The following is a 13386-nucleotide window of genomic DNA, read 5'->3' as shown; positions in this document are numbered from 1 at the left end:
GTGCCAGATGTGAAGTTCGATGGGTGGCAAAGCTTCTATATCGGTTGCAGTGGAAAGGGTAAATATACCCCTTTGGAATTCAGGCAGCCAGAAACTTTTAAAGACTGGGGAGACGATTATGTTTTTAGTGTTATTTTATTGTAAGCCGCCCAGAGTCCCCCATTGGGGGAGATGGGCGGTAATATAAATTTAGTAAATAAATAAATAAATAACTTGAGTTGGATAATGGGAACTTCTCTGTGCTCTTCATATGCACAGAAGCCCCTGTTATTGCTTGGTCCAGAAAAAAAGTGGTTGCTTGGTTCCAGTTGTTAAGAGTAGACACCACTCCTCACTTGTTTCAAAGGGAGAGTTCCAGTGAAGCTCCAGACTGCAACTTAAGGGCCCCTTTGATATGCTCTGCAGCCTTATTGTTAGTCCCTGGTGATAAAAATATTACAGAAAACTAGCATACAGGTAGTCCTCGCTTAACGACCACGATTGGGACCGGAATTTTGGTGGCTAAGTGAAGCGGTCATTAAGCGAATCCAACTGGATTTTATGACCTTTTTGTGGTGATCATTAAGCAAATCACTGCGGTTGTTAAGCAAACCACATGGTCATTAAGTGAATTGCACAGTTCCCCATTGATTTCGCTTGCCAGAAGCTGGCTGGAAAGGTGGAAAATGGCAGTAATGTGACCATGGGACCTGCAACGGTCATAAATGTGAACCGGTTTCAACCACCCAAATCGTGATCACATGACCATGGGGATGCTGCGACAGTCAAGTGAGGACCAGTTGCAAGTTGGTTTTCCAGCACTGTCGTAAGTCTGAACCGTCACTAAACAAATGGTTGTTAAGCAGGGACTATAGTGGATATAAAAAGTCTACACATATCTGCTAAAATGCCAGGTTTTTGAGATATAAAAAAATCAGACCAAGATAAATCACTTCAGAATTTTTTCCACCTTTTATATAACATACAAGCTGTACAATTCAACTGAAAAACAAACCGAAATCTTTTAGGGCAAAAAAATAAAAAACTAGAATAACATGGTTGCATACATGTGCACACCCTTAAACTAATACGTCATTGAAGCACCTTTTGATTTTATGACAGCATTCAGTCTTTTGCAACTTGCAACTCCTTTGAGAAATACAATCTTAATTTTCTATAACAATGCTAACAATATTTTGCCCCCCTCCACAGAAACACTGCTGTGAATTTGACTTTGAATTTGGTATCTCTGAATGTTTTCCTGTCATGCTCTAAGATTACGCTTGTTTTCACAATGCAGATAAGGAAATGGAGTAGGAAGTGGGCTGGAATAAAGTTTGCAATAGTGAAATTAGGAAAAGTGGTGTAACCGCAGGTTATGTGAGTTGACAAAAATAAAAGAACAAACTACCCAGAGCTTTACAAAGAAAATTACATTATTTCAGATGAAACTAACCAGGCATTTTCTGACTTGAGGCCCTGTTTATTTACCGGCCATCCAGCAATGGTCTTTCCCATAACTTGCAATTTGGAGATGCTTGGATCGGTAGTGAAGATTTTCTACATCCTGTATCCCTGGGTTGAATGTGGTCCTCATTGTTGCAGGAAAGGCCTTTCCATGAATTCTGGATCATCATAAACATGTACAGTGACTTTCCATCACAATCAGAGATACACCAAAGAGCCAGTCTGGAGTTATGGGGGTTGAAACCATTCTGTCGCTTTGAGGAGACACACATGCTTTGACATATGTCAAATGGAGTGATTGATCTGCGTTGAACTAAAAAGGCTCCCAGTTTGAGGTTTTATTTAATTTGCTTTCCTTAATTTCTCCTTTTGAGAATGTCAGTTTTCAATTACAAATCCATCTTGCTACCTGATTAAACTCTGTTTATGTCAGTGTGTCTGTTTCCTTGAAGGTCAGCTTAGGGATCTGTCCTTTGTTGGGTGGAGAATCCATGCTGGTGCTACCCAACTCCCATTGGCCATGTTGACTGTGAATTGTGGGAGCTGAAACTCCAAAAATACAGGAATTTGAAGGCTATCACACCTGGGCTGCAGAACCTCGGTAACCGTTAGGTGGTGTCAAGGGAGAGACGGAAAACAAACTCTTTGCTGCCACCTACAAGTCATCCAGATTTTGCATCCCTATTTCTCCATGCAAAGAGCACCCCTAATTTCTTTTCAACCCCAAACACTGCTGGGTTGAGACCCACCAGGCTTCCTCGCTAAGAAAGAGGTGTTCCTTCCCTCCAATGTAGCAATTCCAGATCACCAGTAGTGAGGACAAAGTCATGTGGTGGAGCATGTTCTCTGTAATGAAACAATATAGTTTAAGAGTGTTGATAATTCAGCTTAATTTATTTTATTGTACTTTAAGCCCAGGAAAGTGTTATGAAGAAGTTCAGACTGGTTCCGCTGTCATTCACTGGGGTGTAAGAGGGAGGGAAGGAAATCATGTTTTCAAGGTTCTGTTACTAGAGCCTACGGTATATCAGTATATTTCCAGTCAAACTTATGGAGTTGGTTTCCTGACCTGGCCTACCCTGAAGGGTTGACATCAGCCTTGAAAGCCTGACCTTGTTTATTCAACATACCTAAACATGTCAGTTAGAGACCTAGCCACTGCATTCACACAATATATTAAGCTCAGTTAGTGTCAGTCTTTATTAGTTCTCTGTGTGTCTGTGTGAAAGAGAGAATAATTTAGTGTCATTGTGCAAACCTACCTTGTATGGTTAGATACTACAACTAACTGGTGTCATGAAAACCCAGAAAATGGGTGAATTCAGTAACATGGCTGAGCATGTTGTCAACTAGCCCATGTTAATTTAATCATGGCTTACTCAGTTCATGCTGTGCTTTGAACCATAACAGAAGTACACAGGTTGGGTTACTTCACTACTATAAAATGTGGAGTGGTTTGTGTGTTAGAAAAATCTAACACTTTCTAGGCACCATTCAGTTCAACTAACTTAAGGGCCAAATGCCCACGGGAGTAACACTGCTTTGAATAGTTTTGAAAAGGCCCCAGAGGAGGAGTCATCCATAATTCCTTGGGGAGAAGTTACATAAAACGGGGGGCCACCACTAAGATGTCCCACAGGAATCATCTGAACCAGCAAGAAGGAGTCATCCTAGCAAGGCCAGGAGTGATATATGGGCCTCCAATGAGATGGGTGTCCTCTCAGGTGCCCAGGGATTCCAGTCTTGATGCCTGCCACCCAGTGAACAAAGCAGAAGTGACACCAAAGTTGCCCTTTCTCAGGAGAAGCTCTGACTCCCTGTCCCAAAGGTGGTCTTCAGAGAAGTCTGTCTCTCAGTTTCAGCCCTTCTTCTTCTCTTCCAGACAACAACTTTGCCCCAGCCATTTCACATGATGCTGATGTTGCTCATTCTTGTCTCTGTGAGCTGGAGTAACATGCCAACACATGGAGAGGTGGTGGACTCCTTCCAAGACAATTGTCCTCAGTTTTTCCTCCGAGGAACTCCACCAGACATAAGGCTTCCTCCACGCCCTGCCCGCATTTGCCAGCGTTATAGAAACCTGTATCGTTTTGCCACTTTGTATGATAAAGACAATCGCATCCCAGTATATTCAGCTTATATCTACAATCCTGGGAATGCTAAGAGACCCAGAAACTGGATGGTTGAACCCCAGGTAAGAGACCAGGATGGATGTGGTCAAGTTCTTCTCCCTCCTCCCTTTTGTTGAATGTAGCTTATCATTGATACCTCCCACATATATCGGGGCCGAAACACCGAGAAATGTATCTGTTCTGTTCCTATTACCTTACTTATGCCTCCACTGTGTTGCCTATGATACTCCTTGGTATATTCAAACATTACATTGGGCTGTTAACCTCTGATGGATCCAGACAAAACCAAAACTGGGTAAATGCTGGAACCCTGGAACTTCTCTCCACTAAAAATGGGAAAATTGATTGATTGATTGATTGATTGATTATGTGCCATCAAGTTGTTTTTGACTCCTAGCGACCACATAGATAGACTTTCCCCATGACGATCTATCCCTAACCTGTTCTTTCAAGTCTCCCAACAGCGTACTCATCACCACCGTAACTGAGTCCATCCCCCTTGCTGCTGGTCGTCCTCTTCGCCTCTTGCCTTCCACCTTTCCCAGCATTAGACCCTTCTCCAGAGAGCTGGTCTTCAGATATGTCCAAAGTAGGATAATTTGAGTCTGGTCCTTTGTGCCTCAAGTGAGAATGCTGGATTGATTTGTTTGATGATCCATCAGTTGGTTTTCTTGGCTGTCCACAGAGGAGTCCCAGAAGTCTTCTCCAACACCACAGTTCAAAGGCATCAATACTCTTCCTATCCTGCTTCTTTAAAGAGCAAGAAATGGGGAAATGGCACATCAAAATAATAATAATAATAATAATAATAATAAATTAAATTAAATTAAATTAAATTAAATTAAATTAAATTAAATTAAATTAAATTAAATTAAATTAAAAAGTCGCCTGACTTCCAGCAACTCTGGGAGTAGACTAGGCTAAAGTCTTGGATTATTTACAGTTCTGTGTCTCGTGGGAACCCAGCCATGGTCTTAGCACATTGTATGAAACCGTGATATGGTTGGTTGGTTTGGGCTTAGCATGTTATATGAAGGTAACACTTTAAGACATAAAGTTAAGTGTGTTGTAGAAATGCAGCTGTAGATTTGAAGGAAGAGCCTATGTGGTGCCAGGTATGCTTTTTTCCCTTCCTGATCACTTATCATTTAATTCCCACTATTTGGGCTTCCTCTTTTCTTTTCTAAAGCTCATTTGTTCAACATTCCAACCTGCAATGGAAACAGAATGGGACTTCCTGAATAAAAAGGGGTCCAAAGAAGCTCTCCAGGGCAGCCAAGCCATCTTGCAAGATTACAAGAACCTTACTGATTGCAACAGAGGCCATCTTAACCCAAATGGACACCAGCCTGACTACAATGCCAAGTCATCTACCTTCACCCTGACGAACATCGTCCCGCAATACATAAAGCTCAACGGTGGAGCCTGGAACAACTATGAGCAAACAACAATGCTGGAGATGACCAAAGGATGCCAGGAGACATTTGCGGTGGTGGGAGCAGTGCCAGGGGACACCTACATAGCTGGAGGGCGGGTCAACAGGCCCAGCTATTTGTGGTCTGCGGCCTGTTGTGTGATAGACAACAATCATCTTAGATCCTGGGCCATCCTTGCCAGGAATGAACAAAATGTGGTGCAAAAGTTGTCTTTAGGCCAGTTGGAGGATAAGCTTGCACAGCTGTATAATGTGAATCATGTCTCCCTGTTTCATAGTGACTGTCCCCGGCAATAAAATATTGTCCCTCTTGCGTGAATGTGGCAGATGCAAAATTCCCTGAACTAATTTAACAATGGGCATATTAAAATTTCCTGCAGTGGCAGCACAGAGCCAACTTGGCTGATCATGGAAAGCTAACCAGGGTCCAATCTGGTTAGTGTCTGCATGAGGAACCACCACCAAAGCCCAGGTGTTAGGGTAGAGTGAGAAGTTGGAAAAACAGTCAGGAAGAATGAAACAGCAAACCACTTTTATCCTGTTGCAAAGAGAATGGTGTGATGTCAATCACTGGGCATTGATCTCAACACAAGGGAGTCTTTATCATTAATATCCAGAACTGTGAGCCATCAGGAAGGCAGTGCTGTGCAGTGGGATGCTCAAAAGTTGCAAGCTGTACCCCGCCCCACACACACACAGTTGTCCCTACTGTCACTGAGAGGGCTCCTTAGATTAAACAAGTGTTTCGTATATACCCCAGAGGGCGATCTGCCATTTAGTTCTCTATCAAAAAGGCAAAAAAGGTATTATTAGAGGTCTAACTCACAAAGTGGTTGTGAGAGAAAGAGCCACAAAGACGGCAAGTCACTTTGCCCATCCGACCTATAAAGAGCAAGATGTGCAACTTCTTCTCCAATCAGTGCTTCCTGCGGGTAACAGCTATCACTCTGATTAAAAGTTTCTGGAAGTTAAGAAGAGAGGGCAGAGAAGCTGTGATTTACCAGGTTTACGTGGCCTGAATTCATGCCAGGTATGAATCCCACTGACTCTGGCTTGGTTGCTCTGGTAAAGAATGTGGTGGGGAACAAGTTTTTTTTTTGGGGGGGGGGGGTGCCTTCAAGTCATTCTTGACTCCTGGCAACTGCCTGAACAAGTCCCTGAAGTTTTCTTGGCAAGATTTTGGAAGTGGTTTGCCATTGCCTCCTTCTTCTTCCCAGGGCTGAGAGGGAGGGACTGGCCAAGGTCATCCAGCTGGCTTTGTGCCCAAGGCAGGGCTAGAACTCATGGACACCTCTTTCCTAGTGTAGCACCTTCACCACAAGACCAAACTGGCAGTCAATACATCAACAAGTCCCTGAAGATTTCTAGGCAGCATTTTTGGAAGTGGTTTGCCCTTGTCTTCTTCCTAGGGCTGAGAGAGAAGGACTGGTTCAAGGTCACCCAGCTGGCTTCGTGCCTAAGGCAGGACTAGAACTCACGGTCTCCTGGCTTCTAGCCCAGTGCCTTAACCACTACACCAAACTGACTCTAGTAGCTAATAGTTAATCTCAACAACCTATAGCTCAAGCCAAGCCAGCACAATGGGTTTGTGCAGAAAATTTTCTCCTTGGTGCGGCTATCAGATCAAGTCCTCTCCCTTTCTTTGGTCTGTTTGGTACAACTGGAAGTAGCAATGGGCACCATCCCAAAATGGATGCCATGGTGGAACTGTACTAGGTCTCAGCATGCAGGCTAACTAGGGATCACTGCCTTCTCCAGGGGAGTGGCTGAGTCAGCTTCTAGTGAGTGGACAACCGAATGCCACTACTTCTGGTGTACTGGTTAAGATGTTGGAATGGGGTGACCCAGGCTCAAATCCTCCCTGAGCCATGGGTGATATGAAGAGCTAGTCTGTCTCTTCCAGCCCAACCTACCACACAAGGTAGCTGTTGTGGGGAAAAGATAAAGAGGAAGGAGTCTGATGTAGATCACCTTGCTCCTGCAGGACAGGTGGGATATAAAGAACAGATCATAAATAAATAAACAGGCACAGCCATGCAGGGGCAAATGTGAAGAGCCAAGAAACCATCTTTGAGAGACTTGGCTGTTCCAACAGGCTCTTAGACCTGGAGTGGTATGAAGAGTTCCTCTACCCGTGGAAGGTCTTCTAATTCTGGTTGGATTGACCATGGTGTATTCCCAGTCCCATGCGGTTTTACAGGGATTTTGTATTTTGTTTCCTGTTTCAATCTGAATTGCAGAGGAGGTGCTGTACACCTCTCAGAATTGGTTCTCACTGGAGCCCTGTAAAATAAAAATAAAAATATGAACAAGAAGGGAACCCAGTAGGCTACTAATATTCCCCCTGCTATTATTATGCTGGGAAGTGACACTAATTTAACAGCCAACAGCTAAGAGAACAAGTGTGCAAGGATATCCCAGGCAAGAACAAGTATGCAACAACCAATCTTCAAGGGAAAGAGCACAAGGACAAGTGTCCAACTTCTCTTGCCATGTACCAGTTTTGCACTTTCAAGGCCATAAGTGAAAGAAATCAAACCAAAACAGCAACAGTGTTCACCGTGTGTGCTATTCTTTCAAATCAATATATAACACTCCCCAGGACAAGATGGTTCATCTTGGTCTAGATATTCTCCTGGAGAGATCCATGCTTGATTATGCTGGAGAAGTTCTGAGCTGCCATGGAGAGGAAAGCAGTTGGGTTTCTCTGTTGCTTCTGGTTGGTGTTCCTGGAAATCCAGAGAAACTGTAAGCACTTATTTGAAGGGATGGGGGTCATTTTGCTGATAAAACAAAGCTTGAAGTAAGAAGGAGGGGAATGATACCTTTCTTCATGACTTTTGGGAGAACTGGCCATTAGAGAACAACTGAGTAGTTGGACTAGCAAAAAGCTGAGGTGACATATGTCACTTCATCAATTGTCTTATTTGAAAGAGTTTAGGAGGAAGAGCAGCCCACTGATTGAACAAGGTATCTGATACTGTGAACAGAGTGTATGATTCTGAGAAATACTTGGAAGGCTTTAGGTGGAGATCAGTCTGTGGAAAGGCGTACAGCAATTCCAGGCCATGCAACTCAAGTGGGACCCCCAGAGTAGATGATTGGTTATCTGTAGGAAGAAAAATGTTGCAGTAAGGCGGCTATCTCCAGAAGGATGCCTGTGCACTTTGGATGAGTATAGAGCAGTTTCAAAGTCCCTTTGAAGGGTGGAAAATCTATGTGCTCCAAAGTATAACTTTGCACTTGGTGATATTATGACATCTATAGAATGTGGTTGTTTCCCAGAGCGGTTTTAAGAACTCTGGAAGGGTGGATGTCTCTGTAAGGTTGTATAAACGAATATTGTATATGGGCAATCTACGTGTAAAGGGTTCTGAGGAGGACAGCCACTCAAGAGGGACAGCTGTCTCTAGAGAGGTCTGGGACTGGGGAGGAACATATGGGACCTCATTTGGACAATCTCTCTGGAGCATGAGTGGGGCAGCTGTCTCTGGAGCAGTGTATGAAGATTATGTTGGAATAGAAGAGTGGTCAATAGGGCAAAGTTTCTATGGAGAAATGTATTCTTCTTCCAGAGGGTCAAGTGTATCTGAAGGAATGTATGGAGTCTCTGATTGAGTATATGGGGGCTCTGAAGGAATATATGGCTGCTCAATAGACTGAGATGTCTTTGGGGCTCTGTATATGGATCCTGGAGGAATATATGGAGGCTCCAGATTGGTGGTCTCTGAAGGAATAATGGGGGGATCTGGAGGAATATAGGGGGGCTCCAGAGTGGTAGTGGTTTGAAATATATGTTATCTCGAGAGGAGGAGATTCTTCTGAGAGAAGGTATGGGTGTTCTAGAGGAGCAGGGGTTTCTGGGGGATGTATGGAGGCTCTAGAGGACCAATAGTTTCTGGAGGTTTGTACAGAGGTTCTAGAGGAGCAGGAATTTCTGGAGGTTTATACGGAGGTTCTAGAGGAGCAGGAGTTTCTGGAGGTTTATACGGAGGTTCTAGAGGAGCAGGAGTTTCTGGAGGTTTATACGGAGGTTCTAGAGGAGCAGGAGTTTCTGGAGGTTTATGCGGAGGTTCTAGAGGAGCAGGAGTTTCTGGGGGTTTATACGGAGGTTCTAGAAGAGCAGGAGTTTTTGGAGGGATGTATGGAGGTTCTAGATGAACAGGAGTTTCTGGAGGGATGTATGGAGGTTCTAGATGAACAGGAGTTTCTGGAGGGATGTATGGAGGTTCTAGAGGAGCAGGGGTCTCTGGAGGAATGTATGGTGCCTCAAGAGATGGAGTGATCTCCACAGGCATGTATGGTGGTTCTAGTGTGACAGAGGTCTCTAAAGGTATGTATGGATTCTGTAGAGGAGCAGGAGTCTCCAGAGGAATGTATGGAGCTTCTAGAGAAGTGGGGGTCTCCTGGGGAGTATATGGTGGCTCTAGAGAGGCAGGGGTTTCCAGGAGGATGTATGGAGGTTCTAGGGGGACAGATGTCTCTGGAGGAATGTGAGTCTCCAGAGGAATGTATGGAGCTTCTAGAGAAGTGGGGGTCTCCTGGGGAGTATATGGTGGCTCTAGAGAGACAGGGGTTTCCAGGAGGATGTATGGAGGTTCTAGGGGGACAGATGTCTCTGGAGGCATGTATGGAGGTTCTAGATGAGCAGAGGTCTCTAGGGAGATGTATGGGGGCTCCAGGTTGGCTTTTGCTTCTGGAGGAACATATGGGGGGGCCAAAGCAGTTGACTCTGGAAAGCGGTAATGAATTGATTCTGGAGAGAGTTTAGAGTATGGTCTCAAGTGAAATGGCTTGTCAGCTGCAACAAATGGAGGCTCCAGAATTATTGTCTTCTCTGTAGGAATGTAGAGGGAAATTGGAGGTGAGGGAGTTGTTTCTTCTGGGACATATGGAGGTTCTAGAAGTGTGCGAACTGTTCCTTGAAGGACATATGGTGATTCCATGGCAATTGCTCCCTCAGGGAGATCAGTGATTGAGGCTGAATTGGTGTCCTCGATGTTACGATTTTGTAGCTGTTTCTCCTTTGGGATCTTTTCTGTTCCCACCATCTTTCCAGAGATCCAGTCCAGGGACTGCTGAATGGAGGTGTAAATTCCTGGGTACTTTGTCCTGGCACAGTGTTTCTCTGAGTTGGTAATCCCAACTATGTAGTATGGTGACTTGGGCAACGTCTTGCACATTAAAAGCTCCCCACCATCTCCCTGTAGAAAAAAGAAAGGAAAGAAGGAGATTCAAAACACTTTGCAAATACAAGGTAGGGTTGCTTCACACCAAAGGGCAAGAGGCAAACTCAAGAACTAATAACCAGGTCGAAAAAATGCATATGCCTTTTTAGCAGCTACATCACATCAGGAAATCATCCCTCGTAGTATACCACAAATTTATTGGCTTCTTGGTTAAATAAAACACAAAAACTACAACTACAACAACTATTTTTGGACTTTTACTATATGGCAAACTAGTTGGATTGCTTTTAATAATGAATGTTATACTTTGACCATTTGTTCACGCAACACATTTAATCAAAGGCTGCATTCACACAAAAATGCTAAATTTAATAAGTCATATTTTTATAGCTTAGCATATCGCTGACCTTGGCTGATCTTGGAAAGCTTGACAGGGTGAGACCTGGTTAGTTATGGATGGGATACCACTCAGAAATCCCAGGGCCATAGGTTAAACAAAAAATATTCTGGAAGAAGGCAGAAGCAAACCACTTTTGTACTGCTGGCAAAAAAATGTGTGTAGAATAGGGGTTGGAGATATACAGCAGAACTCTGATCTAGCCAGTCCAACTGCAGACCCTAAAATAGTTGATTTTAACTCTCAGGGCAGCTCCAAAAACTATCATCAAATTATGACATGGATGTGAAGTCACCAGGAGTTGAGCACGACTTAAAGGAGACTTTATGGTGTGTGAACCTAACCTGATTAATTAGTTGATGGTTAATTGAGTTACCAAGTTAAAGATGTTGTATGAATTTAGCTCAAATGCGGTAACAAGATCATCCCAAGAAATCACAGAGAGTGTAAACTCAATTTAGATGCTTAATGATCACAGGACTTCAATGTTTAACCAATTAATTGTTTTGAACATATATTAGCTGATTACAGAACTGCAGAGTGAGAGGTAAATCAAGAATCCAAAATTCTCAGGACGAAGATGTCCATTATGTCAAGAACTACTGGCGGTCCAGCTTCAAGGCCATGAAGCATAGGGAAAAGTATTCTGTGGAATATAGCAGAGGTAGAATTAAGATGTGATGTGTTTCAGCTGCTGTGGGTATAAGAGGGAAATGCAACCCCAACTGCTTTAATACGGCTACTGGCTGGCTGTAATAAACATTCTTACCTAGCTGTGTCGTGCTGAGTGTCTGAGAGACTTCTAAATCCACATTTTGCAACCCTAAAATAGTTGGTTTTAACTCTCAGGGCAGCTCCAGAAACTATCAACAAATTATGATTTTAATATGTCCTGGAGAAAATCCTTAAATACCTGAGAGGTGAGCAGTATTCAGTACCTTATAATGAATAATTAAACTGTATTTTAAAGTAAAAATTAATTCATTTCTTCAAATTTAATGACAATTTAATTTCAATCAAATGTAGCACAAAGGGGAAGAATGCCTTATATGGGAAGGAGCCATGCATTTAGGATTATGCTCCATTAATTAATGCATTTGCTGAATCAATGATAACTAGTTTCTTTAATTAAATGTTAATACAAATCCAAATTTAATTTAATTGCCTGAGCTGGTCTCCATCAATTGTGTTTTTTGCAGCATAGCCCTAGGGAGGGAAAGTGATTTACTCTGTATTTTTTTTCCTAGTGAACCACAAGATTTGGTTAAGGCTCCAGTCTGGTGATTTGGAAAACAACCAGCTTCCTCTCCCATTCAATCTGGGGTCCAAATCCAAATCTCTCTTCAGAAATAGGGGTTCTTTCAACACAGTAGGCTAAAATCTAGAGATGAGTTGATGGTTCAGTGGGACAGTGAAGCCAGAAAACTGGCTCGCAAGGGAACCACATTTACATTGGCAAACTGTAATAGTATGTGGAAATGACCTTGGGAGGCAGGGAGAAGAGATGCAGCCAAGGGAATGGTCAGATAAGAGCCAGCATAGCCCGCAGCTGCATAATGGGCAGGGAAAGAAGCTCAGAAGGGACCCTTCCTAGTTTCTCAGGCTCTAAAGGAGACAGCAGGGAGAGATGTACTGTCAGACTTGCAAGATTCTGTTAATGTAGCCTTACAATAAAATAGAATTAGCTCATCTGGCCGTGCTTTCTGTCTGGTCAGTCTTGCAAGGCTGACACAAACTGAGCCAACAGGAAGCAGCTTTTGCCTTTCTTGTTGCTGATGGGCACAATATTGGAGTCTTTACCTGGCAAGGGTCACTATCCCCATCCTCCAAACTTGCACAGAGCATACGGAGATTCAGCCCTGCTTTGTGCGACTCGCTGCTGTTGCATGCCTTCTTCTCCAGAATGTTCACTCTGGCTTCATGCACAACGACAGAGATACCTGGGGGCAAAGCATGGAGTTCAGTTGGATGACCACAAGCCAGTTTGGTCTAGTGGTTAAGGTGTCCTGCCTTGGGCATGAAAGCCGGCTGGGGGACCTTGGGCCAGTCACTCTCTCTCAGCCCAACTCACCTCACAGGGTTGTTGTTGGGGGGGGGGGGGGAATAGGAGAAGGAAGGAGTATTAGTTATGTTTACCGCCTTGAGTTATTTGTAAAAAAAATAGTAATAAAGGCAGGATAAAATCAAATAAATAAATAACCTGTGAACTGGTAAATCAGTCCTTACTGGCCTACATGTCTGGAATTGATGACTGTCAATTCCATGTCTGGTCTGAGCTAAGATGTCTTAGCATCCTTGTGTTTCTTATTTATCAAGCAGGTTCAGCTGCTGGGCTGACCATGGAGGGGTCTTACTTGGCATAGTGGAAATGCTGGCTCTCTCAGACCTGGTGACAGCTGGCCATTGTGTCCTGCACTTCCACCCACTGAGAGAAAAAATAGGGCCAGAGGAATGTGCTGTACCCAAAGGGAGGGGTATACCAGTCCAAAATAACAATAAGCATTGCACTCATTTATTCTTCTACAGAACATCTAACTGTTCGCCCCATCATAGATGGTCCCCATCCCGAGGTGGGATATATCATAAGGGCTTGTTTCTGCCATGGTTAGATGCAGGTGAGGGAAAGCCCATAGTCCTCCAAGGGAGAAATAGAAAAACTGAACCTGACATATTTGTGAAAATGAAAAATAGAAAGAAACTGAAACTGATACACTTGTCCATCCTGACTTGACATCCTGGCCAATTCACCGTCTGCCCCAACCTGGGCGATCGATACAGTAGCACACC

The 13386-nt window shown here is 43.6% G+C and overlaps 1 protein-coding gene across 1 annotated transcript; it reads left to right on the top strand.

Annotated features, from left to right (window-relative positions):
- Positions 1-3022: 3022 nt before the first annotated feature.
- On the top strand, positions 3023-5320 carry LOC134500891 (endonuclease domain-containing 1 protein-like). The gene is made up of 2 exons (XM_063308360.1): positions 3023-3640; positions 4768-5320. Exons 1-2 carry the CDS (start codon positions 3356-3358, stop codon positions 5308-5310), a joined length of 828 nt encoding a protein of 275 aa, XP_063164430.1. The 5' UTR covers positions 3023-3355; the 3' UTR covers positions 5311-5320.
- Positions 5321-13386: the final 8066 nt, after the last annotated feature.

The sequence above is a fragment of the Candoia aspera genome, chromosome 7, assembly GCF_035149785.1.
Source record: "Candoia aspera isolate rCanAsp1 chromosome 7, rCanAsp1.hap2, whole genome shotgun sequence".
In the NCBI taxonomy this organism is placed as follows: domain Eukaryota; kingdom Metazoa; phylum Chordata; class Lepidosauria; order Squamata; family Boidae; genus Candoia; species Candoia aspera.
The sequence above is the reverse complement of the archived record's forward strand: the minus strand, read 5'-3'. Positions and strand labels throughout refer to the sequence as shown.

What these genes read in the sequence shown, in the direction of transcription:
- LOC134500891 (XM_063308360.1), top strand. Translation starts at nt 3,356, where the DNA reads ATGATGCTGATGTTGCTCATTCTTGTCTCTGTGAGCTGGAGTAACATG. An exon ending in ACTGGATGGTTGAACCCCAG is followed by an intron (nt 3,641 to 4,767) that starts GTAAGAGACCAG and finishes TCTTTTCTAAAG; the next exon opens with CTCATTTGTTCAACATTCCA.